Source organism: Rhinolophus ferrumequinum, chromosome 26, assembly GCF_004115265.2.
Source record: "Rhinolophus ferrumequinum isolate MPI-CBG mRhiFer1 chromosome 26, mRhiFer1_v1.p, whole genome shotgun sequence".
Classification (NCBI taxonomy): Eukaryota; Metazoa; Chordata; class Mammalia; order Chiroptera; family Rhinolophidae; genus Rhinolophus; species Rhinolophus ferrumequinum.
In genome coordinates, this window is record NC_046309.1 from 22,064,041 (window position 1) to 22,081,529 (window position 17,489).

At 40.3% G+C, this 17,489-nt stretch overlaps 1 protein-coding gene across 4 annotated transcripts in view; it reads right to left on the minus strand.

Annotated features, from left to right (window-relative positions):
- Window positions 1–7,114: 7,114 nt before the first annotated feature.
- Window positions 7,115–17,489, minus strand: part of PTPRZ1 (protein tyrosine phosphatase receptor type Z1) — a 167,143-nt gene continuing 156,768 nt past the window's right edge. For 2 of the 4 annotated variants that reach the window (XM_033098999.1, XM_033098998.1), the window contains 6 exons: window positions 17,232–17,305; window positions 16,345–16,473; window positions 15,265–15,411; window positions 11,536–11,678; window positions 10,658–10,793; window positions 7,135–9,091 (listed from right to left, as the gene is read on the minus strand). In XM_033098999.1, coding sequence (XP_032954890.1) covers window positions 8,951–9,091; window positions 10,658–10,793; window positions 11,536–11,678; window positions 15,265–15,411; window positions 16,345–16,473; window positions 17,232–17,305 — 770 coding nt within the window. In that variant the 3' untranslated portion in view covers window positions 7,135–8,950. Of the gene's footprint in view, window positions 9,092–10,657; window positions 10,794–11,535; window positions 11,679–15,264; window positions 15,412–16,344; window positions 16,474–17,231; window positions 17,306–17,489 lie in introns of all 4 variants that reach the window. The other 2 variants (XM_033098997.1, XM_033098996.1) reach the window with 2 other exon arrangements.

The window sequence follows — 17,489 nt, forward strand, 5'->3', positions numbered from 1 at the left end:
CTGAACTTGTAAGATTAACAGGTTCCGACCCTCTAGTTTGAGTTGTGGGTGTGGTGAAATAGGTTTCTAGTGTCTTCCAGTGCTGTGTTGATTGGCAATGTGGACTGCATCACTGGATAAAAAATTCATAAACCCTGGATTTTATTCATAAAGCTCACTCCCCGTCCGAGGACCTGATGAAACTGCATTGATATTGTTCTTGTCTTTATTTGCAGATGATTCTGGGCTTAAAGCAGCAGCCCAGCACTTGGCTTCCATAACCTGGGTTCATTTCTTAGAGCCAGGTTCTCAGTGAAGCTGACACAAGGTGAAACAAGCCACCAAAACTTGATCAGAAACCCCGTAACGCCAATGAAACAAAGACATACTTGCCTTACTAGCAAACAATTGATAAAAGTAGATTTCTTCTTAAGTTGAAAAAAAAAAAAAAACACTTAAAAGGAAATGGAAATCGAATGGGAGTTTTGTAGAGAAAAGGTACCGCAATTGATGCTGTAAAACACGGAGAAGACCAAGAGAAAAGATGAGTGTGGGGACAGAGCCCCACAAAGCAGTTTCCAGGCTCTTGGCCTCACATAGAAAGGTGCTGGCTCAGGTAGTAAATGGCCGTCGACTGTGATCAAATGGCCATCAGCTGTGGCTAGTTGGCCGTCAGCTGTAACCAGTGAGCCATTGGGCACTAATATAACTGCTGTGGCTACACTACCAAAGAAAATGGGGGCTAGCAAGGAGATGGGGGTTGAGCCTGCAAGCAGCACAGTGGGGGTTGCGAACAGTGAGGCTCCTGCTTCCTGTGTCTCCAACCCAGCCGCCAGCGAGAGTATAGTGGTGTGACTCCCCTACCTATGGCTCCGTGGGTGTTCCTTTTTGGCCTAGCCATGTCCTGCGTTCTTGTGTGGGGAGTGGGACCAGAGACACCCCAGGCCGCCCGCACGACACATGGCGCTGTGAGCAGGGTCTCCCGCACGACACATGGTATAGTCGGCAGGATATGGTGCCGGCCAAAGCTCCCCGAAGGGCAGTGGAGCAGTTTGTGCACATGTCTCAGGAAGACCAGGAGGAGCAGCTGCCTGAGAGCTGGACCCCCGTGGAGGGGTGGGAAGACGTGGATGGTTCCCCAACCAGCAGAGGCTGGAGAAAGCGAAGGTCCTTGCAGCCCGGTGGGCTGGGAAGTGCTTGCTGAGACAGCTTGGATGCAGGACTTGTAGTCCCAGGAGGAAAGGCTTGCTGAGTCCTCCGTGGGAGCTGAGGGTGAGGTCAAGGTCATCCCTCACCCCCAGGACAGCCCTGGCGAATGACTATGGACTATGGGGAATTGCCTTCCATCCCTAATTTAATGGACCACTTGACTGTTTGGAAACCTACCACCATGTAGTGGAACTGGCGGATGTTTGCTTTTGTGACTTGACTGGCCGCCATCGAGAATATGTAAGCACCTTGACTGTGAGCCGCTGTTGTTCCAGCACGGTAGCCTGAGAGGCCCAGAGAGAGTGGCAGTGCCCTGAGAGCCCTGGCTGTGTCCAGGAAGTCTGGCTGTGCCCAGAGAGAGTGGCAGTGCCCTGAGAGCCCTGGCTGAATCCAGGAAGTCTGGCTGAGCCCAGAGAGAGTGGCAGTGCCCTGAGAGCCCTGGCTGAGTCCAGGAGGTCTGGCTGTGCCCAGAGAGAGTGGCAGTGCCCTGAGAGCCCTGGCTGAATCCAGGAAGTCTGGCTGAGCCCAGAGAGAGTGGCAGTGCCCTGAGAAACCCTGGCTGTGCCCGGGGAGACTAGTGGTACCCTAAGAAGCCCAGGAAGTCTGGCTGTGCCCAGAAGTACTGGTGGTGCCCTGAGAAACCCTGGCTGTGTCCGAGGAGACTAGTGGTACCCTAAGAAGTCCAGGAAGTCTGGCTGTGCGCAGAAGTACCGGTGGTGCCCTGAGAAACCCTGGCTGTGACCAGAGAGCTTGGCTGTGTCCAGGAAATAGCATTCACCTCCAGGCTCCTCGCACAGGGCCCCTCGCGGAAGACGCTTGTCGCGTAGATTGTGAGGCGAGACCCTGTAGGGGTGGAGTGTGGGGACAGAGCCCCAAAAAGCAGTTTCCAGGCTCTCAGCCTCACATAGAAAGGTGCTGGCTCAGGTAGTAAATGGCCGTCGACTGTGATCAAATGGCCATCAGCTGTGGCTAGTTGGCTGTCAGCTGTAACCAGTGAGCCATTAGCCATGAATATAACTGCCGTGGCTACGCTAGCAAAAAAAAATGGGGGAGCTAGCAAGGAGATGGTGGCTGAGTCTGCAAGCGGCGCAGTGAGGGTTGAGAATTGTGTTGCTCCTGGTTCCTGTGTCTCCAACCCAGCCACCAGCGAGAGTATAGTGGTATGACTCCCCTACCTATGGCTCCGTGGGTGTTCCTTTTTGGCCTAGCCATGTCCTGCGTTCTTGTGTGGGGAGTGGGACCAGAGACCCCGCAGGCCGCCCCGCATGATAACTGGTCCAGCGAGCAGGGTCCCCAGCACGACAATGAGGGAAGAGCAACTCGCAGCAGCAGAGATTCAAATACTCTAATAATGTTTTTTTTTTTTTTTTTTTTTTTTTTTTAAAACATATTTTGGCTGGTACAGTGTGGTTGTATTTCAGTTCTTGTCTATGAAATTTGACATTTAACATTGGCTGAAATTGTAAAAATGGTTCAATGTGTCACATGCTTAATGAAGAATGGTGGTCCTTTTCAGCCTCTTATTTATCTGCTCCTATGCTAAATGATAATGTTCTTCAGGGTTCTTTGCTGGCCTCGATTTTCTTTATATATGTTCTCTCTGGGCACATGCATCCTACCCTATGCCTTTCAATATTATCTATGTATCTGATGAATCCCACACTTTCTTATCTGAGCTTAGCGTATGTGTGCAATTACCTCTGCATATCTCTGTTTGGATATCTCTCAGGCTTAAACTCAACGTAGACTTTAGAGTTTATAGTATGAACTAGTATTTCTCATGGGGCCACTGAAGGAATTTACCCCCAAACCAGGTCTTCCTTCTGATTGCCTGTCTCAGGAAATGGCAGACTCTATCTTGCAGCTTAGCATGTAATCCTTGATGCTTTCCTTTCTCTCACTCCCACATTCCACAAATATAGATGGCCTTTGTCTTCTAAATTTTGTGTGAGGGGATCTACAGAGTGGCCAGCACTTCAGGAATTATAAGCAAGTACATAATACCATGTTTCCCCGAAGATCAGATCTAGCCGAACCATCAGCCCTAATAAGTCTTTTGGAGAAAAATTAATATAAGATCTGGTCTTATTTTAATATAAGACTGAGTCTCTATAAAATGTAATATAATATAATATAATATAATATAATATAATATAATATACCAGGTATAATAATATAATATTAATATAAGACTGGGTCTTATATTAATTTTTGCTCCAAAAGACACATTAGAGCTGATGGTCTGGCTAGGTCTTATTTTCAGGGAAACACACTATGTGGTTTATTACAATATTACAACGCATGGTAAAATAATATCATTTATATTTCTAGATTTTAGGGCTCCCTGTATTTGGTAGAACATAATTCACATCCAAAACTCTAGCTGTAAAGGAGTTGGGAAAATACAGTCCATGTTTTTTAGGCTTTGAAGCATAAGAAGTGTTCTAGTTATTATTACTGTGTAACAAACTACCACAAAATGTAGTGGCTTAAAACAACAATCATTTATTATGCTCATGAATCTGTAACTAGCGCATGGCTCAGTGGGAACAGTTTATCTCTGCTCCTCGCAGTGTGTGGGTTGGGAGCTGGGGGATCCATTTCAAGACAGCTTGCTCACATAGGTGGCAAGATGGTTCTAGCTGTCAGCTGGAGGCTCGGCTGGGGCAGTGGTTTAGGACTTTGGTTTCTCTCCACTTGAGTCTTCCTATGTTTGTATTTTGTCACAGCACGGTGGCCATGTTTTAAAAGCGAGCATCCCAAGAGAACCAGGCAGAAGCTGAACATTATTGCCTTTCATTATTTAGCCTCAGAAGTCACATAGCATCATATTCACTGTAGTTAAAAGTCCATCTAGATTCAAGGGGAGGGACCACAGACCCCACTTCTCAATGGGATGACTTTCAGAGTCACCTGTAGGATGAAAAACATTGTTGGGCTATTTTTGAAAAATACAATCTGCCACAGGAAGTCACCCTAGAGAGTGGCATGTAGGTGGATTCTGTGAATACACAGTAATGACACCAGTTATCAATATTTCCTAATTGGCCTTAATTATTTTCTAATCATTTCAGTTTTTCCCTAAGTGGTTCTTTGAACCTTTTTATGTATCCTCATGAGCTTAGAACTGGACATACTGTATAGACAAAATATAGAATTTGTTTTATTTCACTCTCTAAAAAGTGGTTTTAATGTTCTGAGTCCATTGAAAGACTTGAATGAAAGCTGCTGTAAGAGACTTGTTTAGTATTTTTCATTAGGAAACTTATCGCTATAGTTTTCAATACATAGCTTCATTAAACAAGTTAGCAGCAAGGAAAGAATTGCTTGCATCAGTTTATTTCTCTATGTGCGTAATTCAGAACTGAGGCAACTCTCTGAGGATCGAGGCAGGATAACAGAAAAAATCTGAGAAATGTAGTGAATGGCACACCTAAAGTTGCAGAAGAAAGTATTACAAATTAGCACATTTGGAAGTTTTCCAAAGGTCTTTCTCTGGTGGTCTGCTTAGAATGTGTCACAACTGACAGACTGATTAGAAGGTATTCTCGGGCACATGACAAGAAATTTCAATCTCACACCCACACTTTTTTTTCCCTCCCACTTCCAAATCTTGTTTCCCTTTTTAAAAATGATTACCTTCAAAAAAACTTAACTATAATTTAATGCCAGGGATGTCTAGATTCTTAAAACTGGTGTAGGGTATTTCATTTATATGCCTTACCACCACGTACTCTAACATCATAATATTATGCTAATGAGAAGACCTCTAATGTACCACAGTATTTTGCAATTAGCAAGTGAATGGATAATATTCAATCATTTATAATTTTAGAGTAACAAAAGTGTGTTTTGTTTATTTTGACACATGTAGAGCTTCTCACTTTCCCTAAAAAGTTAATTTTAATTGAATAAATGCTTAGTATTTCTGATTCTATGTGCTATTTGGAGTGGAATTCAATTTTAAGAAAATATTTTAAAACATATCTGCTTTTAAAGAAATCTTATTTTCCAAGTTTGATAACAAGGTGAGCGTTTCAGATCAGAAATATGAAAATTGAGATTCTTATGGCATAATATTAACTAGAAATGTATGTATTAATTTTATATGAAGCAGCTGCCATAAATTCTCAGGGAGTACAATACTGGAACAATGTTGGAGTTTACGGTTCTGGTGCATTTTACTAAATAGATAATGCTCATCCTTAATACTTTCATGAGGTTGCGAAACTGCTCTACATGATTTAAAATTACACATAAAGTCTGTACAGAACACCTTTTTTTCAATCGGGCTAATTTACAAAGGTGCCACAGAAAAAACTAGGAATTGATATATTTTGTCAAAATTGATATTTATTACATGTTGCGCAACATTATACCTCTAGAGTATCAGGTTTCCCAGGACTACTTATTTTTAAATTAAAAAAAATATTTTATTAGGGAATATTGGGGGACAGTGTGTTTCTCCAGGGCCCATCAACTCCAAGTCATTGTCCTTCAATCTAGTTGTGGAGGGCGCAGCTCACTGGCCCATGTGGGAATTGAACCTGTAACCCTGTTGTTCACAGCTCGCGCTCTAATCAACTGAGCCATCCGACCGCCCCTTCCCAGGACTATTAAAGAGAGTATTTTTGCTCTGGGTAAAAATCAACTCATTCATTCATTCATTCATTCATTGTTCAATACACCTAAAACGTACTGACAGCCTTTAATGTGCCAGGTACTGTTCTAGTTGTAGGAATACAGATGTTAAAAAAAGTCAACATTCATCTCCTCATGGAGCTTACATACTAATAGGGGAGACAGACAACAAACCAATATAAAACACACCAGGAAACAAAGTCTGCTACTGAGAAAATGAAAGCAGGACAAGGAGATGAGGAGGTTCTGGGGCAAGGGGATGCAGAGAGGAGGCTGACATTCGGCTGGTACACGCAGGACAGTGAGCCAGCCCGTGTCTCTTGTCATGACCAGGGCTAAATATGTTGACTATCTTCCTCTGGAGGAGGGGATGCTACTTCAGACAGGCTGATCTGGGAACTCTGCTCTGAGGCAGAGATATCCAAGCAGAGGCCTGGATCCATGAGTGGAACGAGAGGACTGTAATATCTTGCCAAGGGGAGTGTAAACTGTACGACTCTACTGGAAAGTGAGAGAGTATTAAGACATAAATTTGTTCGTACAATCTGCCCGCCAAATGATACTTACAGAAATCAGTACTTACTTACCTGGCTTCATTTGTTTTCACTTCTTTCATAGTTGAGTATTATTTCAGAGTTAAGGGTCAGGGATGAGGAAAGATGAGGAATTGTCTTTGCTATTGGTTTCAGGGTATATTTATTAGAATTTGTGTATAAAATGATTAATTATACATGTTACTTGCACAATTACTTTCTCTTGGAAGAGATTCTGCAAGGTATATCACTAATAAACAACTATCAAAAGAAAAAATCTCTCTTCTCTCAAAGGAAGTTTGCTCCCAGGACAAATGCTAACAGAACAATAGACAAAATAATTAAGGTGATATGTACTTCTGCTTCAGATCAGCTTATGATTAGACTTTGTTTATGGGGAAACAAAACTGTAAAGAGGACTAGATAGAACTAGGTTAGAAAAGCGATCAAAGAATCAAAACTAACCTTGCGACCTTTCTCCCTGGAAGGGTGAAAAAAGAAGCACATTCTTTTTTTTTTTTTAATTTTATTGGGGAATATTGGGGAACAGTGTGTTTCTCCAGGGCCCATCAGCTGCAAGTCGTTGTCTTTAATCTGGTTGTGGAGGGCTCAGCTCACTGGCCCACATGGGAATCGAACTAGCAACCCTGTTGTTCAGAGCTCGCGCTCTAACCAACTGAGCCATCCAGCTACCCCCCCTTTTTTTTATACCCCATAGAGCAGTGCTTAAAAACATTTTGTGATTTGTGACATCCTACTATTTGTTCCCTACTTCCAATTTCCTATTTCATATCTCTTCATCTATTGCTTTAAAAAGAAATCTTCAAAAAAAGAAACTCACTAATTTTTGTTCTATTTTAAGGATTTAGTGAAAATCCTGATATTGCTTGAGGAAACCGGAGGCCTCCTGAATTGTTGTTGATAAAGAGCAGTGGTTCTCAAACTTGAACATGAGTTAGACTGCTGAACTCCAACCTTCAGGTTTCTGTTATGGTGGATCTGGGATAGAAATCCAGGAACTGCATTTCTAACAACTTCCCAGGTTTTGCTGGTCTGGGAACCACATTCTGACAATCACTGGTTTAAATGCAACTTTTCGCGGTCTTCTGCTTTAGTCCCTGAGCTGGGCAATCTTGGGAATTAGGGCCCTCCTCCTTAGGCAGTGTTATAAAGCACTCCTGGCTGAGGCAGGGTACTGCTTCCAATAGGCTCGTTACTCATGACTCCCTGTTTTCCTGCACTTCATCTCCACACAGCGTTTGGATCTTGACAGCTTGCCTTAACACAGGCTTCTTACCTTTTTCCATTCTGGGATTTATGTCCTCTTGGACCTTGTCTATTTATCTACTTAGCTTCCAAACCAGCTTACCTTGTCCCTGACTTGCAAATCTGCCTGATTCTAACACCTAGTTTATTTCTAAACCAAAAGGTCCCAACATTTCTTGGTAAATGGTGCCCTTAGCTTCTCAGTAACCTTTTCGTTGCTCCACTAATCAAAAGAAATATACAATGGTTCTGTTTATTAATTAGGTCCAAATAATTTAATAGTAGTAGTTATACAGTGTCAGTATATGTTACCATGTTGTCCTCAAAAACATAAAATTTTGTGAAATCCCTGAATGCCTCAATGCATAGTTTGGGAGTCACAGCTTTATACACTGTCCCATCCCGTCAACCTTTTTTCATTTCCATTATCCCAGCAGGACCCATGTCCACAATTAGCTGTTACAAATGCCGCAGCACAACACCCAACAGGCAAATGCAAATTGATGGCAATATTTATATTTATTTTTGCAATGCCTTGGATAAAAACCATTTAAACAAAGTTGGGTAAGGTGTTATTTTCATAAAAACATCTTTCAAAACAAATGTACTTCTATGTTCCATAAAAGTTAAAACTACATGCTAAAACAGTTAATTGCTGAGATAACATGAAACAATATCAGGAGATTTATAGAATAGACCAGATAATGAACTATATAATTAAACTAAACAGTTACACAGAACTAGAAAACTTACTCAGTAGTAAAATATAAAAATCTACAATTATAAATATAAATTTGGTCCATAGACACACTAGAGCAGTATTTACAGTAAGTATCAGATTATTTCTACTTTAGGTGAATACTGCAGTTGTAAAATGTTGAATACCATAGGGAACAGAGCATTTTATTTACAGTCTACTGTATTAAAAGTTATATTTCTAGCAACCCTGATGAATGCTACAAATATAGCTAAAATTTTGACACTAAAAACAAACACGTTTTCTGTAGTTGGGAATTCCTAATACCTATAAATGGAAATTTTCTGTTAAAATCAATACAAAAAAAACCCACCATAGTTCCATTCTTAGAAATACTGTAAAATTCAATCATTTTTGTTTAAACACAGTAAGTGAATTACAAGAAGTTCTGCAAAAAGGCACACATTGTTAATGATGTAAATTTGGCAGCAGAATCCTATGTCATGAAAGTTACTGGCAGGATATGGGAGGAAAACATAACAGAAAAACGGAACTGATTTTCATGTCTGATTTTAGACGGAGGAAAACAGTGCTCAGATAGGGACTTTCCTCCCTCCTTTCTGTATTAAACTAAAGACTCTAAGCTCTCAGCTATATTTCCGTCATGCAGTGCTGTGCCATTACTATCCAGAGAGGTGGATGGGTTCTCTTCCTGCCTTGTACTCACAAGGCTGAGGATGGCTTTATAGAGAAACTGATACTGCTCCTAGAGGACAGAGAACGAGGTTAGAAACAGGATGCTCCATGAAGACATACATTTGCAAACAGAAGCAATAGTTTTAGTTGCACTTCAGCACTGTTTGTGGACGGCCTCTGTTACACTCAGCAGAGGCACCTAATCTGCATTAATGTCTCCTTTGGCTTACATCTAAAATAGCTTTGCAATTAGCCAACATTCATTGTCCTAGAAAACCTGCTCCCAGACATTTGCCAATGGCAAATACCCCATTCTTGTTCATTTACTTTATGGAATCAGGTGACGTGACAGGGTTCTGTTACTGGATTTATCAATGTGTGTGTTAAGCTTTTTGGCACTAGGCACCTAAAACCACTCACAAATAAGTTAGTCATTCTCCTTTCTCCAGTTGTTATGAAATCTATTAGGCTTGTCTATTTATGGAGAGGTCTCAGAAAGGATGGCACTGTCAGCTCAGGGACCCACGCAGAATGCAGGCCACCGTTTACCAAGTAGTCTTCATTCTCCTCCCCTGACAGCTGCTTTGAGCGAAGGTGAGTGAGTGCCTGGCCATGGTCTCAGAGTAGAGACACACAGGAGCATAAAGTGGTTTTCCTCTTACAGACGCCAGTCTGGGTAGTGGGGGATGGGGAAGGCAGCCACAGAGAGTGTGAGTCTAGCCAGCATCAAAGCGGAAAATTATGAGGACCACATGTGATCCCTGAGTGCATCCATGACATGGGTGAAAGTTCAATGTCTCAAAAGCAATTTCACATAGACAAGCTTGATATAAGCCAACTGATCTGAATGAGACTCTTAATAGGGGTTCCTCTGAAGTGCAGGTGTGCAAGGATTACCTTGCACCCTGGTCAGCTGGTCTGGGCTGGAGCTTTGAAGATGGACCTTTGATGAGTCCCTTATACGTACACAGACTGGGGAGCTGAAGGTGAGTCTACGCTCTACGTCCACATAAGTTTCTCCCATTGGGGCATTTGCACTAAGTTCCCTATTGTCTTTTCAGCCCATATTTCTACAATAATTAAAACTTCTGAATTATTTTCAGAGTTGAGATTAATCTCTCCAGATGTGCTATGTCTCTTTTTTGATTGTCTAAGTTTCTCTTTCTTTTTAAATTACCCGAGAATTAGCCTTGTTAACTTCAGAAATTAAATTCAACTTGAGAAAAACGTAAAAACTTCAGACGCTTAAGTATCTGAGGTCTGTTTCCTGATGGTTCTTTGAGCTAGGCAGAACTTGAACCCCAGGAAAAGAAGTATTTAATTGGATAAGTCACAGTAGTTGGTACTTCGATTGGAGATATTTTTCAATATTACAGTAAGTCTTGCAAAACGACACACATGAGATTTAAAATTTTGTATCCAGCACTTTTCTAGAAGATAAACTTTAAATGTTTATTGTTCCCGTTCTATGAATTGTGGACAGAATAACTTGTAATTCAGCTTGAAAACTACACGCTAATGCCACCTCTGTCAATGTGATCTTTTTGTGGACACTTGATAAAATGATTTGGGCAGCCTCTAGGCAGGAAAAAGCACTCCAATAGTGAGAAGTTTGCTTCACTGCTTTATTACTTACGATGTCAGCAAAGACTCCCGGCCTCATCAGATTGATCATCTTGGCTACCTGGTAAACATCCACGGAATTTTCTTTTTCTAGTTGGTGCATAAGGGTTGTCAGAGCACAGAAAGTTCCTGCGGTCACTCCTCCATGCCTTGAAACAAAGGGAAGGGGCAAAGATCCACTCAGAGGCATCAGACTCTCCCATTTTGAGGCTACGGAGCATGTAGCCTGGACAACTTTACGTAGGAACCCTGACATTTTTAATGAATTGCTCTCTTTATTGTGCACATAACTATGGTTTAACTTGAAAACACTGGCAATTAGCAATGGGATACTTTATAGAAGATTAGTATTTGCTTATTCATGTGTTATTTTTATACTGTGGAAGGAGCTGGCAATAAATCAAAATGATCTGACTACAGTCATAATATATGTTATATAATATGCATCAGATATAATATGCATAGAACATATAATCCCAGCACCTGCATTTTTCATTTGCTCATACGTAAACCTGGAAAGATCTTGGATGAAGATTCCTGTGCCTAGTAAATGAAAAAAAATCACTTCTACTACTATCCCAAGAAGCTAATGCCTGAGAAATGTCTCTCTGATTAACATGTTTAAAAATTTTAGTGCTAAAGCTGAGTCATCACACAAAGTGTTCTCAGCATACAATGTAAGAGCATATTTTTGTGATCATGTACCCATTTCCAGCCTTCAACAGGAGCTCCCACGGAAATTAAAAAAAACAGAACAAAACAAAAAAACCCTCTGTGTTAACCTGGGCCATGAATCACTACAATTAGTCTAAAGCTTGGTTCGTACAAAAACAATAGAAATACACGCACGCCCAGAGGACGCTAAGGCATGATTTCAAGTGTGGAACTTACTCATCATGAACGATCATGGGCCCATCCCTGCTGGCGGCTTCTTCTTTGATAATACTTATAAGTTCAAACGTTTTACTAATGGGGCTATCTGGATTTGGCCATTTGGGACACTGAAAATGTCTTACTTCAAGTACATAATCATCCTATAAGAAGAAAGCAAAATTAAGGTTTTTAAAAGAATCAGATTGGTTAGTGAGTAGAATTGAGGAAAATCAGGAATTACAGGGAAATCAGGAATTAAAACTAAACATCATGCATGAGTGAGCAGCAGTAGTGACAACCGGTCCTCTGTGTAGACAGGCTGAAGAAAGAAATTGTTGCAATACCACATTCATCATTTACAGACGTATCCCTTTTTTATTTTAACAATCAACCTTACTTCTGGGTTTATCATGCCAATCAAATCATGAAAGTACGTTACCAAAGGTGTCTCTGTGCTACCACATTGAAACTTATAAAAAAATAAATCTTCAGGGTTAAAATTTATTTTGAAAACAGCGTAGGCTTCTTCAAATCCCAGCATTTCTTAGGTTTCCCTAAGGGAAGGTTGACGCTGCATGACACGCACAGTGGGAGGAATGCTGGTTCCTCTCCAGGCCCACTTCTGATTCTTGCTTAAGTGACCAACCAGCCTCTGTGACGTTAAATCATGTGAACCTCTGATTACAAGGTCCTAAAGTATACTCAATAAAATGCTACATTTAAAAATAAGCAGCAGAACCTTAATTTTGTATGGAAGTGTAAAAGTCCCAAATAGCCAAGAAGCTACTGAAAAAGAAAAGCAATTATCTCATTAGATATCAAGAATTCTGATAACCTGTAACGACAAGACCCTATCGTTTTGGCAGAGTGACGAATAAAGAGATCAATGGAATAAAACAGAGATCCCAGAAACAAGCCCATGCATATGCCATGGAAATTTGATTTATCACCAAACTGATATTGCTGATCAATAAATGATGCTCGGACAATGGTTACCCACATGGAAGATAATGAAATTGGACTCTCACCTCACAAAATATACTACAAAACATTAATTCCATAATTCCAGGCGAAGCTATTACGTTGGTGCAAAAGTAATTGCGATTAAAAGTAACTGCAAGAACCGCAATCACTTTTGTACCAACCTAAACATCTAGAAAATAACAAAACATTTAGAAAATAGGGTAAAAGGAAAATTTTCAAGGTAAAATGGGACTTTTTAAAGACACTAGAAGATTTCCTTTAAAAAGTGGAAAAGGAAAAGCTTAATAAATTCAAATGGATTAAACAACAACAAAATCAAAAGGAAAAAGTCAAATCACAAAGTTAAAGAAGGTATTTTTAACATGTGTAATTTAAAAGGATCAGTATCAAGAGTATAAAAAGACCACCAATACACCAATAAGAAAATGGTAAATAACTTAATAGAAAATGTGGCAAAAATCCTGAACAGAAACTTCACAAAAGGTGATGTAAAGATATTTAACTTCATTTGCAACAAGGGAAACACAAATTACAATCACCACAAGATGCCATATCATTTCCATCACAACACTGGTGAAGATGTGGAGATTCCACATCATTCATGCACTCCTGATGGGTAAGTAGACTGGCAGAACCACTTTGGAAAAAGAGTTGGCATTACTTAACAAAGTTGCCAAAGTTGGATGCGCGTCCCCGTGACCCAGCGGGAGAATGCCCAGGTATACCCAAGAGAAAATTTTGCATGTGTTGACAAATATTCATAGCAGTATTATTTGTAATAGCAAACCTAACCAAACCAACCAACCAAACAAACACAAACAAGTCAGATCCCACATGTAGAATGGGAAAAGTATATTTCTAAATTGGGAGGCTAAATAACCAAAGTAAATAAACTGGAACTATACTCAATTACGTGGCTAAATCTCAGCAGCATCATGATGAAGTGAGAAAACCTCTGAAAAGCACACATAAGATAATTTATAGGAAGTTCAAAAAGATTCAAAACTAAAGAACACTGTGTTAAGAAACACAAAGGCCAAAGGTAAAATTATGAAGTAAATCAAGAAAGTGAGACACATGGATCCAGCAAATGGCTGATTTTAATGGAGGGCTTGTGAGGGGCTTCAAAGGCGCAGGCTGAGTGCTTTTCCTTGATCTCATTTATAGTATCGTTTTTATACCTTGTGCATATATTATGAACATTCTTTTTAACCTATTCAATATTTAATAATTAAAAAATAACTCACGTAACCGATAAATTAGTAAAAGCGCCCAGCTCTTGATTCCAAACCTCCTGACCACTGAAATGAATTCCGGTCCCTATAGCACAGGCCTTCACCCCTCGACCATCCTCAAATGCTGCGTGCTTTTGTGGGGGGTGTGGGGAAGTATCGACATGTGTCTGAAGTGATGGAACCGCCCACTTCAGTCTTTCCCTCTTCTTTCACCATTATTTTAGAAATACTGCCCATCCCTATGTTCGACTCCGGGGGGATCCAGGTGTTCACAGCAGCTGATTTATATAGAGAGGACATCCTGACGTGGGATCAATCGTGAATGCTTATTTTCTGGTTTATCTTTTGCATACCACCAGGAGAAAGACTGGCTGATGACACAGGTCAAGCTAGATATTAGATATGACCAGTAGTGAGGGTTTGACAAGATAATGGGCATCTAATGATAATTCATTTCCTAGTAAGCTTTTTATGGGAGGAGGGCCTGAGAGACTACAGGTCTGAAGGGGTGTTTCTGAAATGCTGAGGAACAGTGACAGGTGGGAATGAGCAAGGAATTTAACGGCTCTCAGGGGCCTTACTACTCTTCTGGTATCTGCCTCTCATTTCACAAACAAGGAACGTGAGCCATTCCCCCAAGGCCACAGTGCTCATCATGGGACCAGAATCAACGCGTTCACTTTTTTGTTTCAATCAAGTAGGGTCCTGTTCCACTGCAATGTTTACATTAGTAATCTGCTGGCATTATCAAATTTATATGCTTTGTCATTCAAATATTCTGCAGAATAATGAATCTTCTTGTATACCATATATGGTTTACCAGTTTCGGATAAGGGCAGAGTGCAACAGTTCAACCATCTAAAAACAGGACTTAATTTTTCTTCTGATCGAGAAGCTATTCTGAAATCTCACATGCCGTACTCATCATTCCTAGTACCTTCCAGCATTTTCGTGTAGCTATATAATACAGAATGCACTGTACTGTATTACGTAAATAATTATTGACAAATAATTTAGATTGGTGCGTTGTAGGTAACAAAGGTTTAGGAAAGCAATTTTAGTTCATTGTACTGCACATTTTCAAAGCACTTCTTCACTTATCAACTCACTGTACATTGCTAGAAAGAAATGAGTTAATTTAGTAGGTAATATGCTTTCCATCTTACTTAGGAGAATCCCAAGTAAACCCTTGCCTTCACACATCAGAATTAGGAATTTTTTGATGAATTTTTTTCACTGTGTTTATTTTTAACTGAAGTTTTCTCAACAACTGTTTTGAGAAATCGTTGATTTCCTGTATGTGTAGAAGTCATGAACCATGTAGTTTAGTGAAGACTAATGGTTTCATGATTCCATAAGATTTTAAAAATGGAAGTGACAAGTAAAGTAAAATTTATTATTTGGATAATCTGTCTCAATCTGTAAGAAATCAGATTCCTTCTTGCTATTGCTAGAAAAGATCCTTAAATGAGTATATACTTAACATGTACTTAAGATGAAAATTTTGTCATTTAAATTATATCCATACCTGTGTAGCTTCTAAGATAAAATCTTGAATTAAAATTTTTTCTTCATTAGACAGACATCTGTGTTCTTCAGCCATAAGAGTGACCTTAAAGCTTTCACAATTTATAGGCTCATCTTTATTTGGCCAATAAACAAATTCATCTTCTGCCTGGAGGATTAAAAACCAAAGAAAACACTAGGTTTTAAAAAAATGTCTAACACATCAGACTATGAAATGAAGTTAACTGGTTACCATAGAAAATTCAATTCAAATTTTTCTCTGAATTTCAAAATTTAGTCTTAAAATCTTGAGTCTTAAACCCGATCGATCTGCAAAATAAAACTTAAGAACCCAAACTATAGCTTTGTTATTTTGCTTTCCTATCTTTTTAGTAACAAAGACTAGTTGTTGCCTCTATAATTGATAACCAAGTAGAGAAAAATCAAGTGATTTTTAAGAGCTCAGCAATTTCCAGCATCATTTGGAATGGTCAGTGTAACTTTGTGGACAAGAAATGAATCTCAAAGTATATATGCAAAGCTTAAATGAAATATTAGTTTGGTTTTATTTTGGGGGTTCTCCAAATACACACAAAAAGGAGCATAGGGTAGCCATGATTTTCTAATACTGAAAGAAGTCCTTCCTATTCTAGGAGTTCACCTTATTCCAAATTGGTCCCTCTTAAACTGAGGGAATATCCAAGGAATGTAACAAGTTTTATTTTAAAAAAAAAAAGCATACGGACTGACTTCAGTCTCTCTCAAACTGAGGGAATATCCAAGTAACGTAACAAGTTTTATTTAAAAAAAAAAAAAAAGCATAAGGTCTGACTTCATTCATGATTGTGATTCTGGCAGTGCCACAAAATACTTAACTTTAAATTAATTTTAACCTACCCTTGTTTAAAACTGGCATTCAAGAATTTCAGGCCTGGAAGCTTGCATAGCCAAACGAGGCCCAATAGCAGACAAGGTGCAACTCCAATGACATTAGTTGATCAGCTGGAAAACATTACTTTGTCTGTATGCTGCACTTTTCTGGCTGTTGTGACTTGATATTTGCCTCCTCAGGAAAGTACTAAAAGTGACCCGAGGGACTTACCATATTTTGACCATCAGGAAGCATAACCACCAGCTGGGCGTTGTGGTCCCATATCATCCTCCAGAAATCCTTGATGGTGTGGAGGAGGGGATGCTGGGTGATGATGAATTCACTGCTCTGATGATAACCCTGCAGAATGACAGAGAAGATGGAACCCCAACGCGGAATTTTCAACATTCAGAAAACATTTATAAGTTTATGGCAATCTCATTGTTTTCAGATTGCATTTATAAATAATAATGTGATCATCCTAGTCAATGTTTAGGGGGCACTTCCTATATGCCAGGTAGAGCACTAAGCATTTTCTTCCCTTCAATCATCTATTCCTCACAGCAGTATTATGGGATAGGAAATGTGATCCTCATTTTCCAGATGATGAAATGGAAACTCAAGAAGTTAAGGGCTATGCCCACGTTTACCCACGTATAAGCGCTAGGAGCAGACTCATCAGAATGACTTGTGGACCACGTCTCCTACACTAGATGGGGTGGAAATCTGGAGTAGAGTTTCTGTTTCTCACTTTCCACAAGTCCCAATGACAGAGTACCACGTTTCACACTCTGGCAACAGAATACCTTCGGTGTCCAGGCACCCCCTCCTTTGATGGGTGGTGTATGTTTTGTATCTCCTCACAGGTTCTGAATGGCGTTTGGTTCCTGCATCTATTTATCTGCTTTGCCTGAGGTTTTCCCAGCCCCGGCATACATAAAAACGTCAAGGAATGCTGTAATCTGTTGCAAGTGTGGCCTGTGGGTCTGCAGTGATCAGATCTGACTTATGTCCACTGTGGGGCTGCCCACGTCTGCAGCCAGGCCGAAGCACCAGGCACCCCACCCTGTTTTGGGTTCTGGTAGCACAAGCTTGCAGCAGTGATTTCTCTGACTTACCATGATATAGGAGGCATTGATGTAGTCTGTGCCTTCCCCACTCAGGGACGAAATGCCAACCCTGGATCTCTCCACTGGAACACAGAACATTCAAGGTGAACCACGCTCTCTCAGTGCTACACCTCCCCCTCCACCCCAAATTGCACAAGAGAGCTGCATTTCCCAAGTTGAGTATCTTTAACCTTTAAGCTATACTTTCTATGTATTTTTAGATGAAACTTCAGGGTTTGAGAGTCCTATTAACAGTTCCATTATCAG